Genomic DNA, 20,999 nt, shown 5'->3' with positions numbered 1-20,999 from the left:
TGCGCTGCCATGTGGGTGCTGGGAACCCAGGGCCTCCGGCAGAACAGTCAGTGCTCTTCACCGCTGAGCCATCCCTGTAGCCTGAAAACTCACATTTTAGTGTCTCCTCAGTTTCCCCCGTGGGCTGACCCCACACCCACACAGAGTATCGGGCTTGTCTTTCTATTGATTCAGGGACCTGTGTGGATGCTGACCTTGTCCTGGGGTTGTTGGAGCCCAGGGAGTTCTTGTTCTTAAGGACAAAGTCCATCCCCAGAGGCAGGTGAAACTGTGATCCTCCCACTGCTGACCTGCAGGCAGGGCCAGGGGACCACGCTACAGAGCAGGTGTTCTCCAGGGTCCACATCACTGTCCCCGCTGCAGCTGCTGAGGTCAGCTCTGCTCTCAGACCCTGGCCTCACTCTCAGCCATTATGGTTCTAGGAAATCAAGTGTTGTTTTTGTTTGACTTTTCCAAATGTTGCAAAATCTGTTTACAAAGGACTCTGTCCAGCTCTTGATTTGGGGGAAGTTTTGTACTGGAACCTTTACACTTTGCTTAGGAAAGTTATGTAAAGTTCAAGCTATAGGTACTTTTGGGAAAAAGTTACTCTATTTACTGAATGTAGGCTTGGTTTCCACATTTAATTTGGGGCTTGGAAGCAATAGAAGACTAGAGGGGAGAGACATGCCCTGAACCCTGTCCGGCCACATCATGCCACTCAACGAACACCTGCTGGGATGGCATGATAGTGTTATATAGGGTTAGGCTCACTCTCGGGACTTAGGATTGGATGTCTGGGATAAGGCCAGGACTTAGGTTTTGCAAAGACTGCTGAGCTCCTAATCAAAGCTGGGGCTAAGACCCACATACTGGTGGGGGTAGGATCTCTATTAGCAACTGGTGAGTTGATATTGTGATTTGATATTGTGTTCAGGAAGAAGGGCCTGTGTACATTCAACACCCTGGTTAGCTCAGGGGAATTCCATGCATACACCAGGCAGCCCATCTCGGAAGATTCTTGTGTGCTCTTACCACACAGCCCAGTCCAGGGAGATAGCATGCACACTCAGCATTCACTCCAACAGTCAGCTCAGCACAACGTCTATGCACACTCAGCAGACAGCATGGTGTGGGAAGACTGCTACACACTTACAGGCAGCCCAGCACAGGATTGTGCGTGGCTTGGATCCGGGTAAAAGGTTCCTTTATTTAGACAAAGACCTTAGCCTCTCTTCCCAGGAGTCTTTACTTTCAGTGGATGTCACGGAACCAGTAATTCCATGTTGCCTAGTTCCCAGAGGACAGTGAGGGTTCTCTGGCCAGGCTAAGGAGTAGCAGAGTCTAGGCCTCTCAACCTAAAACAGGGGCTGAAGTCCCTGTGTCTGTGTGTATGTGTGTGTGTGTGTGCACGCGCGCACACACACATACTGAAAATCAGAACCATATGCTATGTCTATGGGCTCCATCCAAGTGTGAGCAGACACCGAACCCCCTAGAGCCAGCGACTCCCTGAGTGTCTTCTAGTCTGGTTCAGGAAGAGAGACCTTTGCTCACTTGCAGCTTCTTTCTTTCTTTCTTTCTTCCTTCCTTCCTTCCTTCCTTCCTTCCTTTCTTTCTTTCTTTCTTTCTTTCTTTCTTTCTTTCTTTCGTTCATTTGTTTGTTCGTTCGTTTGTTCGTTCATTCATTTTTTGAGACAGGGTTTCTCTGTGTAGCCCTGGCTGTCCTGGAACTCACTCTGTAGACCAGTCTGGCCTCAAATTCAGAAATCTGCCTGTCTCTGCCTCCTGAGTGCTGAGATTAAAGGTGTGTGCCACCACTGCCCGGCTGCAGCCCGTTTCGTATACCATGAAGTCAAGGGAAATAAGACTGAGGGAAAAGACCCCACCACAGGTGGGGCAGCTGCCCCAAGAACATTCCTGTTTAAGGTGGCAACATTAAACAACACCAGATGTGACCCAGCAGGACTGGAGAAGGACTGCTTTAATTGGGCGGACCTGCTGTCCTTGGGGTCTCGGCTGTGGGTCCCACCCTGGCTTTCATGGACCTGTCAATCCACTTGAGGAAGGTCGTGACCTTTGTGTAGATGCCATATTTCCCTTTCCTTGCACACCCCTCTCCCCAGCTGACAATGCCGGTCACATAGTAGGTATTTTTGAACCGTGTGACATGGGGGCCACCACTGTCCCCCTGGCAGGCATCCTCTAACTTGGCCTCATAGCCCGCACAGAACATATTCTGTGTGATGCTGAAGCTGGTGGAGAGCTTGCAGGTGTTGCGATCCACGTAGGGTACCTCCAGCATCTTCAGGATGTTCGACTGGCGGCCCTTCTCATGCGTGCGTCCAAACCCGCTCACGATGCCCGTCTTCTGTGTCATCAGTGTGGACTCGGCCCAGTCTTTCTGAGGCAGGCAGGCAGGGGCCACGTTCATCCGGAACGTGATGGGAGTCTTCAGCCTCAGCACGGCGATATCATAGTCGTAGGTGTCCCTCTGAAACTTGTTGTGCTTAATGACCACGTCCACCTCGTGCACCATCTCGTTGCCTTCTTCCTTCTCTGTGTTCCGATCACCTGGGGCCAGAGAAAGAGAGAGAGGATAGGGCTGAGTTCCCAGAGGGCCACGTGTTTGTGATCTGCTGTGTTTAAAGAAGCACACCTTTAGTCCCATCACAGAAGGATTAGAGGCGGGTAGATCTATGAGTTTGAGGCCAGCATCATCTATCTATATGATAAGTCCCAGGCTATCCACACTACATAAACTAGATCCTGTCTCAACAAGAAAGGAAGGAAGGAGGGGAAGGAAGGGAGGGAGGAGGGAGGGAAGAAGAGAGGAAGGGAGGGAGGCAAGCAATGTGCTGCCTGGTCTTATTGTCAATTTGACACAAGCTAGTCATCTGAGAGGCAAGAACCTCAATTGAGAAAATGTCCCTTATAAGATCGGGTTGCAGGCAAGCCTATAGGCACTTTCTTAATTAGTGATTGATGAGGCACCGCCCAGCCCTTTATGGGTGGTGCCATCCTTTAGCTGGTGGTCCTGGGTTCTATAAGAAAGCAGGCGGAGTAAGCCATGTTATGCAAGCCAGTAAGCAGCACCCTCCACAGCCTCTACATCAGCTCCTGCCTCCAGGTTCCTCACTGACTTCCTTTGATGGTGACCTGTGATGTTGAAGTGTAAGCTGAACAAACCATCTCCACAAATAAGTTTTTTTTTCCTCATAGGAAACCAGACCCAAGCCAAGGACTGTGTGCTTGTGTTCCTAGCAGTCAGAAGGACCGGGCAGGTTCTTTGTAAATTCAAGATCAGCCAGTTCTCTGTAGAGTAGCCCAACTCAAAAATTAAAAATAAAGGTACTTAAAAGGTGCTCTGTCTTTCTTCCAGTTCACCTTCTTATCATATTTTTAAAAAGTCTTTTTAAAATAAAGGTTTATTTCATTTTATGTGTCTGAGTGTTTGCCTGCATATGTACGTATGTGCACTGTGGGCATGCCTAGTGCCTGTGGAGGCCAGAAAATGGCATCAGATCTCCTTGAACTTGAGTCACAGACAGTTGGGAGCCACCATATGGGTTCTAGGAACTGAACTGAGGTTCCGTACAAGAGAATTGAATACTATCAGCACTAAGACAGCTCCCGATCAGATTTCCGTGTTCAGGCTTAGGACTCCAGTTCTTTCCAATTCCCCATGCTTTGGTAGATGGTCCCTGTGTAGTTCCTGGAAGCTGGGTCTGTGGATTTGCTCAGGACAGAGGGTCTCCTATTCCAGACCTGGGTGGTGCATCCACCCTCACCGGTGCCGGTGCCCTTGGACCCACCCAGTCTGAGTTAAGGTGAAAGAACCTCCTGCTGACTGTGGAAGGCAATGTGGTAACATCTCACTCACAGTGGAAGTTTATCCCTCTAGGGATGGAAAGTCAAGGCCTCGGGGACACAGCTGGAAAGGAGAAATGCTGAGACACCCGCAACAATCTGTACTTGTTACGTTTGTAGCAGAGAAATGTCAGATGTCTCAAACTGCACCTGAGGCAGTTTGTGGCTGGATTGTTACTAGACAGCTCCTGGGTCTTGTGGAAACATGGAAATGCACTAAATGACACACAGTGAAAGGAAGAGGCCCTGAGAGTGTTGTAGAGAGAGGAAGGTTGGAAAGGCTTCTGAGGATTGGACAGTAAGAGGAGTGTAATAAAAGACACACTAGAAACTCTGAAGAGAGAAGTCTCTTGCTGGAATGGCCTGGGCTGGGGAAGCCGTTAGATGCCTGCCCTCCGAGTTCTCCTCGGCATTTGGGCAACTGTTGCTAACAGATCCCATGTGTCTAGAGATCCTGGGAGAGCAACGACAGTGCTTTTAGGACTTGAGATGGCGGGGTCCCCAGGGCTGGAATGTCACTTACCTACCCTCACCTTGAATCGCCTGGCCTGATGGAGACAGTGGGCAGCAGTGAGGATGTAGAACTCATTCAAGATGGTGCCCCCACAGAACCCTTCATTGTCTTCGTTAATGAGCAGAGCCTGTGACCAGAACAGAATTGTCTTCAAACCACCTATAGCCTGCGTGAGGCCATGCCACACTGAGTAGGCTATTTGGGCTCTCCAGGGACTCTCAAATAACCTTTTCTAGGAGTTTTACACCTGTTTCTCTGACCCCTGCTTTCTCCATCCACTAGCCTACCCAGAGACCCAGCTCTCCTGCCTGTTGGCTGCCCAGAGAACATATGGTAGCTTTCTCTCAGTTCCAGACACCAGCAGAGACCTCCATGTAGTCCAGCACCCCACAGCCAGGCTCTGCTCTACCTCCACTAGCCAGTCCTACAACTCCTTCTGACCCTGCATCTCCTGTGGCGTTCACTCTAGCGGCCCAGACCTTTCCTGCATGACCCTCAGCATATTCTCCAACAGCCACCTTGTGCCTAATCCCTGGGCATATCCAGCCTTGTTTCCTCAGGGTAGGTTTGGTCTGCTGTAAAGATTGACCAACAGATAGTTCACAGATATTTGCTGAGGGTCTGACCTAGACCAAGAACCACCCTGGAGGACATCTTTGCCTGTCTCCTTCCCACCCAGGTGACAAGGTCCCTGTAACGGGCCTCCTCTTTTTTCTCTTCCCAATCAGTCCTAGCACTTTCGCCTGTTACCCACAGAAGACATTCCTCTGTAGTAAGAACCTTAAGGTTTACATGGCTGTGACTCATGACCCAGACCAGCCAGCCCTGCTCTGAAGAAACACTTTACTTTCCATAGCCCAGATCCCGCAGCCTACAGACCTGCCCTCCTGCTCATTAAGTGCCACTGTCTGGGATGATCTAGTCAGGGTACCCGTGACTGCTCTTGAGAAGCTATGCAGAAGCAAGAGTTGATGTCCAGGAGAGGAACCATGCCCATCCTAGAGCTCTAGCCTGCAGTGCTGGACACCAAGTGTTGGCTGGGCTGCCTTTCTTTAGTGAATTCCCTACCCTCTGGTGGGAGTCAGCGAGCAGGATGCACATGGCATTCACCTTTAATCCCAGGATTAGGGAGACAGAGGCAGGTAGATTTCTTATGAGCTCAAGACCAGCCAGGCCCACACACTGAGACCCTATCTAAAAAAAAAAAAAAAAAAAAAAAAAAGCACTCTCTAGTGTTGAATCCAGAGGAATTCTTGAGGTTACCCATTGCTAAAAAGTCAATGAGTTTGTCTTTTATTGATTTTGTTTTTCCTCTTCTTATATTAAAGATGTTTTAAAATTATGTTTATGTGCATGAATATGCACAGGTTAGTGGAGGTAGCTGTGAAGGCCAAAGATGCCAGCTCTCCTGGAGTTGGAGTTACAGGAGATTGTGAGCTGTCTAATCTAGGTGCCAGGAATTGAACTCTGGTCCTCTGGGAAAGGCGTATGCACTCTTAACCACTGAGCCATCTTCCAACCCCTATTTACCTTTGATAACTATACAAACTCAAACTTTGCTTTAGTGACAAGGGAAAGGAAGCCAGCTAAGACCCAACAACATATGCTTTCCCCTAAGGAGGAGCCAATCTTGGACCAGGAGCAGGTTTCTCTTACTCAGACTTCATCAGGGGCCTTGGTGAGTATTCCCCAGCCTCCCTGAAGATGAGATCTCATAGTCTACACGTAGTAGCCACTTTAGGTCCAGCTCAGTGAGTTCTCAGTACGTGTGTCTGAAGAGGGTTGCATGTAGGCTGGAATTCCTGCCTCTGGTCAACAACATCTGCCCTGCACCCTGCAGGTGGAGGGTGTTGACATGATGTCTGGGCATTGCTGGTGGCTCTAGACCAGTAGTTCTCAACCTTTCCTTTAACAAATTCTTCATGTTATGGTGACCCCCAACCATAATGTTATTTTGTTATGACTTCACAACTGTGACTTTGCTACTGTTATGAATTTTGAGGTAAATATCTGACATGCAACTCCCAAAGGGCTTGTGAGCCACAGGTTGAGAACCGGCTGTTCTAGGTTTTTTGCTTCTAGGAGAGGCATTTAGGTTTTGGACATTGCAAATCTCAAGGGCTAGCTGAGATGACAGAAGAGATTCAGAGCACTGGACCAGAAACCAAGCTGGGATCAGAAATAGCAGTTGAACACTCTCCTACAGCGGGACTCCAGTCTCACCAAGGGGCTTTTTTGCCCCCCTAAGTCTGGCAACCCTAGATCACATCAATAACCAAAGTAGTTAAAAAAAAACCATTTTGAATGTAAATAGAATGTATCTTTCTTTAACATATTTTACCCCTGTTAGCATTTAGATGTTTTTGTTTAAATTTTTTTTTCTCAAACTACAAATGGAATGATGGCCACTGAGAAGGACCCATGCAGGTCTGAGTCACTGACCCAGAGAGGGTTGTCCCACTGGCCTTTAGTGACCCTGAGAGGGTTATCCCACTGGCCTTTGGTGACCCAGAGAGGGTTGTCCCACTGGCCTTTAGTGACCCGAAAAGGGTTGTCCCATTGGTCTTTGCTGACCCTGAGAGGGTTTCTACTTGCAGCCAAGACTAGCTTAGGCCAGTTACCTGCCAGGGACATTCTCCATCCTTGCATTCCCGGCCACCCACAATCCGAACAAGGTCATCGCTGCTCCTCTCAGGCTGTGTCTCGTTGAGGTTGAGCAGTTCAATAGGATTCTCCGTAGGGGACAGGAAATCCTCATCAAGCAGGGCGTCTTCAAGGTCAAGCTCACTGTCGCTGGTGTTTAGGGCCACAGACCTCTTCCTACGTCCTGTAGTGATTTTTCCACAGGGGAAGGGAGCTAAAAGAATAGGACCACAGAGGCCTCAGCAAAGCCAGAAGCCTCATGAGGCTTCCTGGCCGGGGTGGAATGGTTAAGCCTAAGAGTCAAATGAGATATCAGTAAAACACAGCTAAAATGAATAAATAAATAAATAAATAAATAAATAAATAAAGAAATAAACAAATGCTAAAAAACTCCTTCATCCTTTAAATTTTGTCAGACATTTTGTTGCAGTGCTGAAATTCTGATGAATATAAATAATTGGTACCAAGAGTGGGGTTGCTGCTATGGCTACTTGGTCATGTGGTTCGAAAGGCTCGGGGCTAGTTGGTAGGAAGAATTTAAAAGCATTTAGAGATGTGAGCTGGAGTAAACTTAGAATTCTGTTGTTCAGAGCTGAGTGGGTGGTTCCATCAGGGTATCACAAGACCAGAATGCTGAAACAATTGTGGGTAGCGAATATTATGATCATGAACTCTTAAAAGGGATCAGAAGCTCTGTTGGGAATCAGATTAGAGGCCATTGGCTATAAAGACCTTGTTCACATTTTGCCCATGCCCTGAAACTGTAGAATCAATATTTTAAAGCTGATAGGCAAATTAAATTGGCAGAAGAAATTTCTTGGCTACTCAGCATTCAGGCTGTGGCATGGTTATTGCTGGATATTTTAAATGAAGTTTACAGTGAGAGCCAGAAATAAAAAACAGAGTTAGAAAACTTGAAAGCCTTTACCTTTGCAAGAAAACCAAGAGCAGAAACCAACAGCAAGAGAAGGGTCCTGTAGCCAGAGGCTGGGCACAGTGGCTATTCTGTTGCCAGTCATGGTTTGAGGTCAAGTAGTTACAATGTGGCCTTTGCTTCCCAAGAGTTGTGATTGTGACCTTAGCTAGTGAAAAGAAACTAGAGACTCTTATCCCTGGGCTGAAATACGTAGTTACAAACTTTCAAAGTATGCCAGACAAACTCTCTACTATTGAATATACCTATGTTTTCAGATATTAAACTTTATTTTGAATTGACTGGGATTGTTCCTGAAGTTAAAATAATTGGTACACATATCGAGAAATAGCTCCAGTTAAAAGTTTCTTAACTACTTGAAGCTTAAAAAATGTCAGTGAAGCCGGGCATGGTGGCGCACACCTTTAATCCCAGCACTTGGGAGGCAGAGGCAGGTGGTTTATGAGTTCGAGGCCAGCCTGGTCTACAGAGTGAGTTCCAGGACAGCTAGGGCTGTACAGAGATATCCTGTCTTGAAAAAAAAAAGTCAGTGGAAAAAAACCCTTCCTGTCTTTTGGTTGTTGAGAGATTCCATGTTATATAATTGGATCATCCTCGAAAGATGTATCCAGAGCCGCTCTTTTCTGATGACTTGGTTTCTGAGATAGATCGTCTTCAGTGAGCAGCAGATGAGAGGGGAAGAGGAGAAATGACTCAGCATGTTGAGTCCCATATCATCTCCTCTGTATGTTTGGTTGTCTGAGATCTATGTGGGCCTGAGACTTTGCACTCTTGGGCGCTGCTATGGTGGGAGTTAGGGACCATCTGTGAACCAAGAGGCTGGATCTTCAGAGTTGCTATCTCCATGTCATGTCTGTATTGCTCAGATGAACCTTTCTTGAGATCTGTTTGTTTGTTTGTTTGTTGTTTTCTTTCTTTTTTTTTTTCGAGACAAGGTTTCTCTGTATAGCCCTGGCTGTCCTGGAACTCACTCTGTAGACCAGGCTGGCCTCGAACTCAGAAATCCACCTGCCCTTCTCTAGCTCTTATGAGGGGTTCATTACCATGGCCCTCCATGTTTCTCAGCCCATCTGGCACTCACTGCTCTCTAAGAGCCTTGTTAGTCGTGGCTTTGGTGTTCTTCAGACCTGGCACATCCCGCTCTCACCAGGTAATAAATGAACCCAATCAACATGGAACTGGAAAAATGGCATGTGTGCCAGGTGTTCTTCCTGCCCAAGCCTCCTTCTGAACCCAGGAGAGTCCTGTTCTCGTCTTGCCCCTGGGATATTGTGACAGGCCAGAGGAGCATGGGTACCCTGCACAGTAGTCACTGTCAGAGCTGTGGATAGATTCAGTGCAGTGATTCCTGGGACCACCTCCTTTCAGCTGCCTTTGCAGGAACAAGACAACAGTGCCAGTCACTTCAAGGGAGGTCCTGAGGCTCAGCAGCTGCTTGTCCCTAGAGCTAACATACCTTCTCTCCAACCTAAAGCTTCCATGCTTGAACTGTAGGACCAGAGCCCCAAATCTCATTCTACATCTCTTGGCACTGTCAGCTGCAAGTCCCACCAGCACATGTGGCATCACTGCCCACAGCAGTCTCCATGGCCTGATGACCCTTACCTGTGGAGATGCAAGACTTGCCATCATTACCCAGGAAGTAACCGCTGGCGCAGGAGCACACCACTGAGTTCTGCTCTTCTCTGCAGAACTGGTCACAGTCTCCGTTGTCTAGGCGGCAGAGTTTCCGAACAACTGCAAAGCAAAGGATAGATGGGACCGTCTCATAGACATGTGACAAACTCTGACATGCTGGCTACATTGCCCTCATCTCAGCCACGCCCAGGCTGGGGTGTGCAAAGGACTAGAGTCCCAAGGAATACACACATGGTAACAGGACAGTCAGCCAAGTGAGATGCCAGCCCCATACAAGCCTTTCTCCCCGCTGCTGCCTCCCTAGACCATGGGAGGGACGTTTGACATATGCACAGATTATGGAAGGAACACCTGGCATCCTCACAGGCCATGGGAGGGACACTCAGCATCTCTGTTGGGCTCTCTGCCTTTTGAAAAGCTTTCAAAAGGCAGATGGCAGGCACGTGCTCTATGTTGAGGGCTGTACACATTCTGCTCCTCTAAAGCGCCACCCTTGGCATAGAGGGAGGGTTGCATCCTCGTTGCAATTCTTTCTTCCCTTGCCTAATAAAAACAGAATGTGATTCTTGTCCTGGCCCCTGCTGTGAGCATGCTGTGTTTTTAGGTCTGGGTTCCTGTGAGATCCTGAAGAAATAGTCCTCTATAGGAAGCATGTGTCAGGAAACCAGGAACCAGGTATAGAGTATATGAAAGCAGGGGTGTGTGTGTGTGTGTGGGGGGTTCATTTACGTCCCTCCGCTCTATATATTAAGTTTTGGAAGTGAAGGTCTTGGGGTACATGAGATTGTGGCATAGCATCCTCTTGGTAACGTCTGACCTGCCCATTCTATCTCAAGGCTGACTGAGTCCATATACCTCCATCCACAGCATCTTGGAACAGAGACACCCACCTGCTTCCAGCACAGGCTGAGCCAACTCATGCTAAAAACCACATCTGTGGCTGTGATGATTTGTATACACTCGGTCCAGAGAGTGGCACTATTAGAAGGTGTGGCCCTGTTGGAGTAGGTATGGCCTTATTGGAGTAGGTGTGTCACTGTGGGTGTGGGCTTTAAGACTCTTATCCTAGCTGCCTGGAGGTCAATCTTCCTTTAGCAGCCTTCAGATGAAGATGTAGAATTCTCAGCTCCTCCTGCACCATGCCTGCCTGGACACTGCCATGCTCCTGCCTTGATGATAATGGCAAGATCCTCTGAACCTATAAGCCAGCCCCAATTAAATGCTGTCCTTATAAGAGTTGCCTTGGGCATGGTGTCTGTTCACAGCAGTTAAACCCCAACTAAGACAGAAGTTATCTGCATTACAGCCTTCTGTGTAGACTCGGGTGAAAAATCAATTAGGCCGTAACATCTACCTTAATGGAATTTTAGCTCCCTGGTGTGCCCCTCACTAGACCTGTTGGTCTGTTGTGTGCAGATGTCAGGCTCTGGGGAATGCTTCATAGTCATAATCAGCAGCTTTACTGGGGCAGGTCCTGAGGGCATCCACATAAAGATCTCATTCTATAAGGGAAGTCATTAAACCCTGGACATGGTGACAGACATCTGTTATCCCAGTACTTGGGAGGCCGAGGCAGGGGTTCACATCTGGAGTGGGCTATACAGTAAGTTCTAGACCAGCCTTGAACAGAGAGTGAGACTCCATCTCAAAAAAGCAATAAATAAAGAGGTAAAAGAAATTCAGCTCTATCCTGTAAAGGAAAACTGGTCTGACAGTAATCTAAAATTAATTTAAAAATCTATTACCATGGTAAAAAATAGCTCAGTGAGTCTCCCTGTAGAATCGGTTAAGTGCATCACTTGTCTAAAACTGGGCAATCTAGAACACTCCTCACTGATGTTTGTGGTGACAAGTGGCCTGAGACCATTTGACCCGAGCAGAGTGAAGAATCTACCTCTGTACTGTCACCTGCCTCGTGGTGCCCTTTAACAGCTCTGGCCCACAGAGCGCCAGCTTTCACATGGCACCCCATCGAGCAGCTAGAGGACAGCACGGGAGGCTCAGTGTGTTGGAGAACTACAAACGACTCAAGTTGCCTGGCAGGCACGTCAGTGTCTTCCCTCTTCCCTACTCTATGATCCGAAGGCCCACCAAGCAGAGGGACTTACAGAGCTCACAGTTTTTGCCTTCAAATCCCTCCGAGCAGGTGCACGTGTAACCCCCGATGCCATCTCGACACGCTCCTTGGTTCTGGCAAGGGCTGCTTTCACACTGGTCGCCGTCTGCAATGGGAGGATTTGGAAACTAAGGTTGAGACCTCATCACGGACACCCCTGCACCCACTTTGCAGAGAGCCTGAGCACACTTCTCCTTGAGAGGAATTCGTCATATCTTGATTTTGTTTATTTCCCACTTGGGTGGCTGTGGCTGTGTGATACCCCTGTCCTTGCATCACTGGCTAGGTCCCTGATTTCTGCTGGAATGCATTATGGTGTGTTTGTGGCTAGGGTGAGATGCTTTGCCTTCTCTGGAAAGGAGAAAGACAAGAGGCCAGTGTGACACTTGTTTCCAGTGCCTGCTGATCAGAGAACACGGAAAACCTTCTTAAGCCCTCTGGGTATGGAATGAAAATCCAAAGATGATCCAGCCCTGGCACAGGCTCTGCCTCTCCTGGTAGTCACTTACCCGGGGGCAAGTCTGATTGCCATTTTGGAATAACTTCCAGGTGGTCATGATCAGTAGTACCATCTCTGATGCTATGAGCAGTCATCAGGGTGACCACTGTTTAGAGAGGCCAGTATTCCGATCTCCACCGTTTGCTCTAACTTGCTGTACTTACTGAAAATATCATGGAAGTTGATATCCTCAGATGAGGAAGAACTGACATAAATCTTTATCTGTGCCAGGCATGGTAGAAAAAAAAATCTGCAGCCCCAGTTACTCCAGGGGCTGTGCTATGAGGGTGACTTGAACCTGGGGTTTTGCAGCAACAGGACAAGATCCCATTTAAAAAGATGTGTATTTTAGTAAATAATAAAACTGGACTCAATATAAAAGCACTATAAATTACTTATTTATAGTACTATAGAAACCCATAAGGGAAAAGTGTAGATAAACAAGATTTGAACAGAAATGTAATTCAAACTGATTTCAAAAGCCAATCATTATTCCTGATTTAAATGTTAAGGAGTCTCTCTCACTTAAGATTGAAATAGAAGATGTCTCACCTTTATATTTGGTCCAGTATTCTTTCTAAAAGAAAAAAAGAATATTTTACAATACATTAGAGAAAACAGACATTTCACATTAAGGGTAACCATTGCCAGTAACCTGCCCTGAGGAGTGTTCCAGAACACCTCCATCTACAATCTGCTTCAACACATGGCTCTTGCTGAATATTGAAACAACATTTCAAGGTAACCAGCAAGAAGTCAAAATGGATCCATTAATTATATACCACTGGAGTATTGTGTTCAGTTAAAGGATTCCTCATGCCCAAAATTAAGAACAAGACCACTGGCTACCAGGTATCTGCGGGAAAAGTGTGGATTGCTAATTAGGTTTAACAGGTCACAGTACACACTGTTGGTTCACAACCCCACCAGCCCCCATTCAGATCTAGATGGGACCTCAGATATGATCTTAACTAGAAATGGAACTTAATGGATGCAAATTAGGGTGAAGACCCAGGTAAGGTCATCCAGGATTATATGTTCTTAACCAATGAGAGTGTCCATTTCAAAGTAAGGAAAAGACACCGGAGCTAACAGTGGAGGAAGGGTCACGGGAGCCAGCCAAGGTCTGGGTAATGTTGGGCACCACAGCTTGGCTTCTTCTGGTACTTCAAAAGATCCCAGCCTGGCCCAGTCCTGACTTTGTACTCACTGCCTCCGAAAGGCCAAGTGAACAAATCCTTGTTACTTTGTTACTTTAAGCCACCTTGTTTATAGAACCCTGTTATGCTAGTCATGGCAGTGAGTGTGCTGTTATTAAAATGTTTCACCCGGTGGTGGTGGCCCACGCCTTTAATCCCAGCACTTGGGAGGCAGAGGCAGGTGGATTTCCGAGTTCGAGGCTAGCCTGGTGTACAAAGTGAGTTCCAGGACAGCCAGGGCTACACAGAGAAACCCTGTCTCAAAAAACCAAAAAAAAAAAAAAAAAAAAGTTTCAGTCTAGACTGGGCGATACAGCCTGGAGTAGAGCCCTTGCCTAGTTCATGGGAGGTCCTTGATTCAGTCTCAGGGGTGAAAGGAAAAGACAGAGATCTATAGAGATCTGCTTGGTGCAGACTACATTTCCAAAAATTAAACAAACTTTGACATGAAAGCACATGCCTGTGATCCTAGCACTTCAGAGTTGAGGCAGGAGGACTGAAGTTCAAGGTTATTCCTCAGCTTCATAGTGAGTTCAAAGCCAGCCTGGGCTACATTAGTACCTATCTCAAAAAAAAAAAAAGTCAAATATTTTCTCCTAATTTAAATGTCACACGGTCAAACCCATTTCTGGTGTGCAGTTCTCTGAACTTTAGCACATGTACAGACTTGTGTGACCACCCATACAATGGAAACCCACAGCCCCATCTTCACCCAACCTTTCAATCAGAGCTCTCCGCTTACCCCTGAACCTACTAAGTGCTGGTACCCACCACAAACTGACTGATCTTCAATAAAGCAATAGCTTTTAAAGAATGTCTGATAAATAAAATCATACGTGAAGCAAGCTTGTGAAACTCTCTTCCTTCAGCGTCATGCTTCCAGAGCACGTCCAGGCAACTGTAGACCCCATTTTGATCTTCCTGTTGCTGGCTTGTACTGTGCTTACCTTCACCCAACAGTGGGCGACCTTCATGCTGTTTCCAGCTTGGGATAACTACAATTGGAGCTGCTATAAACATTTATATCTTATGCAAGACATAAGGTATTTCATTTGACAATAAGTTTTTTCTTTCTCAGTTAAGTACTCAGGGCTGGTTTCCTGCAGCAGTGAGCCACTTTATATGGCTTTCTGAGAAATTCACACTATTTCAAAGTACATGAATTTGGACCCTCTGGTGGTTCCAAAGCCTCCAGCCCTGCCTTCTATCAGTACATCCAGCCACAGGTATACTGATACCCACTATCAGTGAGCGCTGTGGCTTTATCTTGAATTCCTGAGATAGCTAGTGGTGTGGAATATCTTCTTGGGGGCTTGCCACCGTATTTCATCTCTGGTGATGTGGCTGTTTGAGTCTTTTGTTCATTGAATTTCTTAGGAGTTCACTTCTCTTGGGTTGTGAGTTCTCTATAGATTCTGGACCCCTTATTGGGCATGTGAATTTCAAACACTTTCTTGGTGAGTAGCTTGCATATTCACATCTTAACTGTTTTTTTTTTCTTTCCCAGAGAAATTTGACAAAGTCCAGTTGATTAATTTTTCTCTTTTGAGTTATCTTCCATGATCTATGTTTCTACTAATTGCCTTTGTTTTTCTTGTTTTGCCCTCAGATCTCTGATTCAGTTTGTGTCAGGGTCTGTTTGGTGTGAGGTTTGCCTTTTTAGGATATAAATGCACAAGTGTTGGAGTACCGCCTCCGTGTACTGCCCTCCATACACAGGCTGAAACTCAGTGGTAGTATTTATAAAGAGTGGAATCTATGCTGGGGACATACTCTTGTCTCTTTTCTTAACACGGAATCCGACGTGGTAGGTCAGGAACCTGGCTTAGGAACCACACCTAGGAAGATGAGTTTACCTGAATACAACATGTATTCCTCCCCATAATTCTTGCCCCCTTGCACACTCTCTAGGAGCTACCATGAGGGTCAGCTGTATCTGCCCAACTTTCTAAGTCTTGACATAATGAAGGCATAACTATCTTTTTCTTCTCTTTTTCTTCTCTTTTTCTTCTTTTCACATAAGGGTTAAGGCTTTTATGTGGTGATTGGGTCCATGGAGCTCTGCACCATGGTGACTGAAGCCTTGTGAAGCTTTCAGCATTCCTCCTTGTGCCTTTCCTCTGTCTTCCAAATGAGGAGTTAGCAACACAGATCCCCCTGGAAGCAGACACCCAAACTGCAGGCATCTTATCCTCGGACTTCCCACTCTCCATAACTATGAGTAAAACCTTCATGATGTTTGTAAATTACCTAGCTTAAGGTATTTTGTTATAGCAAGACAAAGGGATTGAGATGAATTCCACTTATTGAAAAAGGCAATTCCTTATCTACTGAACAGTTTTATATTTATGTATATATGAATATATATACATACTTTAAACAGATGCTTAAAATAAAAATCCTGCAATTATGGATTCTCTCATTAGATATAAACCATTGGTTTGGTAGCAAAGAATTAAAGGAATCCTTCCTTCCTTCCTGCCTTCCTTCCTTCCTTCCTTCCTTCCTTCCTTCCTTCCTTCCTTCCTTCCTTCTTTCTTTCCTGAGAAAGGCCCGTACTATGTATCCTTGGCTGGCTTGGACCAGGCCCTCAAGTTCACACTGATCCACCTGCCTCCACCTCCTGAGTGCTGGGATGAAAGGCATGTGCCACCACAATGAAGAATAAAAAGAAATCTTGATTCCCTTTCTGTTTTCTGGTGGCTGAAATGGACTGTGGTGGACAGCAACATAAGAATTCTCTTGAATACCATGATCTGCTGAAGTGAGGTGGTATCTGGTCACATGACCGGATTGTGGCTTTCTCTCTAGACCGACTTGCAGAGGTGTGGTTTCCAGGACACTCATCGGTACATTTCCCTCCTTCTCTTGTCTTGTGTGGCATGGCCTCACCACAGTGAATGGCCTTGGCTTGAGTCTCAAAAGGCTGTGACTGCTCAGTTTAAGTGCTGCATGCTTCTTTCTCGACCAGTAAATCCAACTACCCCATTAGAGCCACCTTAGAGTGGTCTGCGACTAGAAGACTCCGTGTCTGTGGGTGACATCAGAATGGGGCTGGGAAATCATCCCCAGCCCTACTTCTCTGACAAGCTTGCTGAGGGGCCTGGATGTGGTTAGAGGCGGAGGGCTATAAAAGATTGCACCACATAGATGGCAGAAAGAATTGTACCGGTTTCTCCAGTCCCTAACAGGTTGGTTTCTGTCAGCTTCATTTCCAAGACTTCTTCAAATCTTCTCTACTAAGCCAGTTCTCCCTGAATATGGGATAAATGGATGAATCCTCGAAGCGGTGTTCATATTCTTAAGCGTAGTCAACATCGTTAGCTACAGCAAGGTTCCAGAACAATCCTCACATTTGTTGTGTCCTGTGATGCAAGGCAGGGGGGTGGGTGTCTCGGACGAGCCAGGGGATGATTTTACGGAGCATGGGGGACTCTTTCCTGAGGAAATTGTTTGTGATTAAGTCCAAATGGCTTGGACTTGAACATCTTTGAAGGTAAAGCGAGGATGGAGAGCTTCGGGAGTCCGAGGTGCCTGTGCAGAGGACGGCGTTGGTCCTTCCCACGTTTCCAGGGTCCTGAACTCAGTAAGTCTCCTAAGGCTGTTGGTTGTTTGACGAGCATAAATTAATCCTTTTTTCTACTCCTAGAGCCAGCTTTGCCTCATAACTTGGCCTCTCTTATGGTTTGAATATGAACTGTCCTTCTGAGGGTCATAACTGAACACTTGGTCCCCAGGTGGTGGCGTTTTGGGAGCTTCTGCAAACTTCAGTTGGGGCACACCCAGGGGTCTAGCTGACCTGGTGGGGACTGTCCTTAGGATCTTGGATTCAGTGCTTTCCTGTTTTCACCTTTTGCTTCCTGTCTGCCCTGAGGAGAGCATGCTCCCTCTGGCTGCTGCTATAGTGTCCTGCTTAAGCTCATGAAATGAAGAGATCACAGACCGAGAGAACCCTTTGATAGTGAAAGCTAAAACACTTAATGCCTTTAGTCACAGCTATCTGAAAGCAACTGCTCTGATTGCACCCCTCAGGGGTCACACTAGCCTAAACTCCCCTGGTGGTCTTGGTCACTCGATCCTGGCTACAGGTGACTGAGTTCCTAAGTGGAGCCAGTGGTGTGGCCATGAAGTGGTGCAGGCCTGACTCAGTGACCTTCGATGGTGCCAGTGGGCCTTGCAGCTTCCACTTGGGTCCAACAACTGCCTGTTCCTTCCTAAGCTCTCCCTTGGCCCCCTTTTGTTTTGGGGGGGAAGGGGACCCTGTTCTCTTTAGCACATTCTTGTTTATTTAGGCTCAGATTTCTCCTGGGCACCTGAAGGTCCTCTCCTAGGGAAAAGGAGCAGGCTCACCCCTGCTGCTCATGGGTGGTGATTGGTGGTGCCGTGGGCCTCCTGTCATGTGTCTGCGTGGCTGGCATGCTCTTCCTAGTCACAGAGCTCTTTACCCACAGGAGTGGGAGGGTGAAGGCAATGGTGTGCATTCATCTCCCACAGGTTAACTTGGCCACACTCGCGAGTTCTCATTACCCTTCTATGATGTGCCATGTCTCTTCCCCTCAGTTTTCCTACTCAGGAGGAGAGCTGAAGAGATGAAAATGAATGCCCCACAGGCAAAAGCCAGGATGCTATGCCTGGTCATCTCACCTCTAGGTTGCTTTCCCTGACTATCCTTCCCAGCCTTGTGGGTAAAGGTCCAACTCTGGGCCAGCCTGGAACCCTGTAGCAGCCCAGAAGATGGGATGGTCCAGCCTCAGCTAATAAGTAACTGAGAGGACCCAGCCTGGACCTGGCCCGACTCACCGTCTTCTCGTCGTCCTCGAAGATTTCACGGACCTCTTCATAAGAACAAATTTCTTCCATACACTCTCTTTCCAGATTTCCTTTCTTGAACTCTTCAAAAAATGAGTTTGCCCTCCGAGTCCTCGCCAGGACATTGTTGGCACGTTCCCGGTTAATAAACACTAGAAGACAGGGAAGGTGAAAGGCCCTCTCACCCAGTCTTCACACAGGCCTTTTCCCCTGCCTGGAATATTCTTCCACAGTGTGATGTTTAATCTCCATTGTCAGCCTGGGAGACTGAGACATGTCCGCGTGTGTTCATGAGGGCGTTTCCTGAGAGAACTAACTGAGGGGAAGGCTGCACCCTGAGTGGTGTGGGCAGCATTGCCACACAGCCTGGAAGCTTGAGGAGAAAGAGAAGTCCCCCAGATGGCCTCCCTTTCCTCTGCTGCCTGGTGGCCACAGCAGGAGCGGCTCCATCCTGTCACACCCTCTCTGCCATGACAGTCTAAGGCCTCTGAAATCATAAACCCTTAAGTTGTCCATGCCAGGGGACGCAAGAGTGGCTGGTGTGCCTATCCAGTTGCACGCATGGATAACTCTATTGCATGACCCTTCAGGAGGGCCAGCATCCTCACTAGCTTCACGCCCCCTCCCTTCCCCCTGTCTTGACGCTGGTCACAGTACCAGCCACTCTCTGATGTCATTTATCTCCTGGTCATCTTCTTTTGCCTCAGTGAGAATGTGCTTCTACAAAGGCATTTGGCCTGTCTGCCCAAGGCTGTTCCTAGGCCTGGAAAGAGCAGGTGCTTAAAGGTCCCTACCCAGGGAAAGAAGGTGACCGGCTGGGCTTCCAGCTCTCGCTCTTCGGACTAACCTCAGTCTCCATGAATGGCTTAGCTAGGACACTATGCTCACTCCTTAGATGGTCACACAGACCCACCATGCCACCAGCAGCCATAGGTTCTGATTTGAATAAAATCAAGTTTGGCAGCCCAGAACTAAAGTGTTATAACATGGTGAACACTGTCCACGGAACCCAGCAAGGACTCCAACTGTCCTGACTCGAGGGGTGGGAGGGTCCTGCTGCTCACTGTCGGCTGTGTGCTTTGTTACTGGAGGCCTTTGTCCAGTTCCCACATGTTGCTGCCCTCAAACATGTGGCTGTCTCTGTGGGGCTGACCTTGCCAGTGGCTTACTGACATCGACCCATCGACTGAGTGGTAGCAGGTTTCCCAGAGATGTTTTCCTCATTAAGGCCCCAGTACATGCGAGGTGCCCAGTGTTGCTGAGGCTTCTCCTTGTACTGGAGCAAGGCCAGCTCTGCACGAGCAGAGCCTGCTCTGGGCTAGCTAAAATAAGCCTTTTTGGGGAGGGGGGAACAGGCCTGGGAGCTGCTCACTGCCTGTACAGCTTTGCCTTGTGCAGTCTCTGGTCCAGCCGAGCTCCCCAAGCTCAGGGCCTTGGCTCCTGTGTCTTCTATGTCTGGGGTGGCTTTGTCTTGGTGTCATTTTCTCTGCCCTCCCCTCTCTCCTTATCATGGTTTCTCTCTCACTTTGTCTCCATTCCCTTCCTCTCCTTTCTCCGTTTCCTTTCATTCAAATCTCCATGTGCTCTGCATGGGTACTCGCAGCTGGCTCTATGTATACCTTTAGAAGCCAGCCTGTCGCTGGTCAGCGAACCAAGCATTTCACCCTCCCACCCTCCCACCCACTCTCACCCCCTCTCCCCGGGCCGCTCTTCACCGTGAAGGACTGGAGTACTTACCACCTTTCCCAGGGAGCAGGAGGCTGGCCAGGACAACACAGAGCAGGCTGAGTTGCACCGGGCTCCCCATGGTGTGGTCAAGGACGGCAGTGGCTGTGACAGGCATGGGGCAAGGTTCACTCACCCTGGGCCCCAGGTGGCCATGGGCCTTCTGCTTATCTCAGCCTTCTGATTGGAGCCCTGGGCCAGCAATGAGGTCAGGGGACTGGGGACTGTGGTGACCAGCCCCAGCCTTTCTAGGGGAGGCTACCCTTATCCAGAACTGCCAGGCAGGGCCTGCTTCCTGCAGAGAGCAACAATAGCATTTGATGGGGGGTTGCCTGGTTCTCCAATGCTCACCCCAGCCCTGCTGGCACTTACCCAGCTGGTAGAGGGGTCAGTCCCCCCTCCTTGTTTTAAGGAACAGAAGTTGAAACAGGCATGAGGCAAAGCATGGGTGTCAGGTCAGATGTGGGATTTGAATCCAAGCCCTCAATCTTCTGGCTGGGCCCTGCTGACTCCGGGCGGGCAGAGGTGTAGGTGTGAGGTTTATGTGTCTCTTGGACAATGGCTATATATTGTAGTCACGGAAACAGGCTGAGCTATTGGGGAACAGGAACCCTGAACTGTTGGTGTCTTGACACAAGGTCACTTCTCTCATACGTGACATCCAGGGAAGTCCACAGGGCCATGTGGCAATCATCAGGGTTGGGGGTGTGTTCTGCCCACCAGGCCTGCCACTCCCAGCCTTCCCGCAGGCCTGGAGGGTGGAGACTGTGTGAGTGGAGTCTTGGTGCTTGATGGCCGATGGCACTTCTGCAGAGCATGTGGCTCATACCTTGGGTCGGTTCTGCAGGGGAGTAGCCATTTCCCTTGGTCCTGAAAGAGGAGGCCAGGGAAGGGTAAGCCATCTGAGAGCTATAGATGTGGAAACAGCTCCTCTCACATGCTGTGGCCATTTGACTCTTCTGAGAGTGTGTGTGTACATGTAATTGGGGCTACAGGCCCATGCTCCGGTGTCCCTAGAGAACTGCAGGAGCAGTCCCAGCAGCAACAACAACAAAACTCCCTAACTTTGGCCT

At 48.1% G+C, this 20,999-nt stretch overlaps 1 protein-coding gene across 2 annotated transcripts; it reads right to left on the bottom strand.

Moving 5' to 3' along the window:
• Positions 1–1,169: 1,169 nt before the first annotated feature.
• Positions 1,170–20,538, bottom strand: F10 (coagulation factor X). 2 transcript variants are annotated; one of them, NM_001242368.1, is made up of 9 exons: positions 20,299–20,538; positions 19,939–20,221; positions 18,193–18,353; positions 12,746–12,770; positions 11,687–11,800; positions 9,546–9,677; positions 6,985–7,220; positions 4,373–4,490; positions 1,170–2,553 (listed from the first exon to the last, which is right to left on the bottom strand). In NM_001242368.1, exons 2-9 carry the CDS (start codon positions 20,042–20,044, stop codon positions 1,964–1,966), a joined length of 1,482 nt encoding a protein of 493 aa, NP_001229297.1. In that variant the 5' UTR covers positions 20,045–20,221; positions 20,299–20,538; the 3' UTR covers positions 1,170–1,963. The 2 variants fall into 2 exon arrangements, with proteins under 2 accessions (NP_001229297.1, NP_031998.3); NM_007972.4 differs by having other exon boundaries at positions 19,939–20,031.
• Between the last annotated feature and the right edge of the window lie 461 nt (positions 20,539–20,999).

Source organism: Mus musculus, chromosome 8 (assembly GCF_000001635.26).
Source record: "Mus musculus strain C57BL/6J chromosome 8, GRCm38.p6 C57BL/6J".
NCBI lineage: Eukaryota > Metazoa > Chordata > Mammalia > Rodentia > Muridae > Mus > Mus musculus.
Note: the sequence above shows the minus strand (reverse complement) of the source record. Positions and strands in the feature narration are given on the sequence as shown.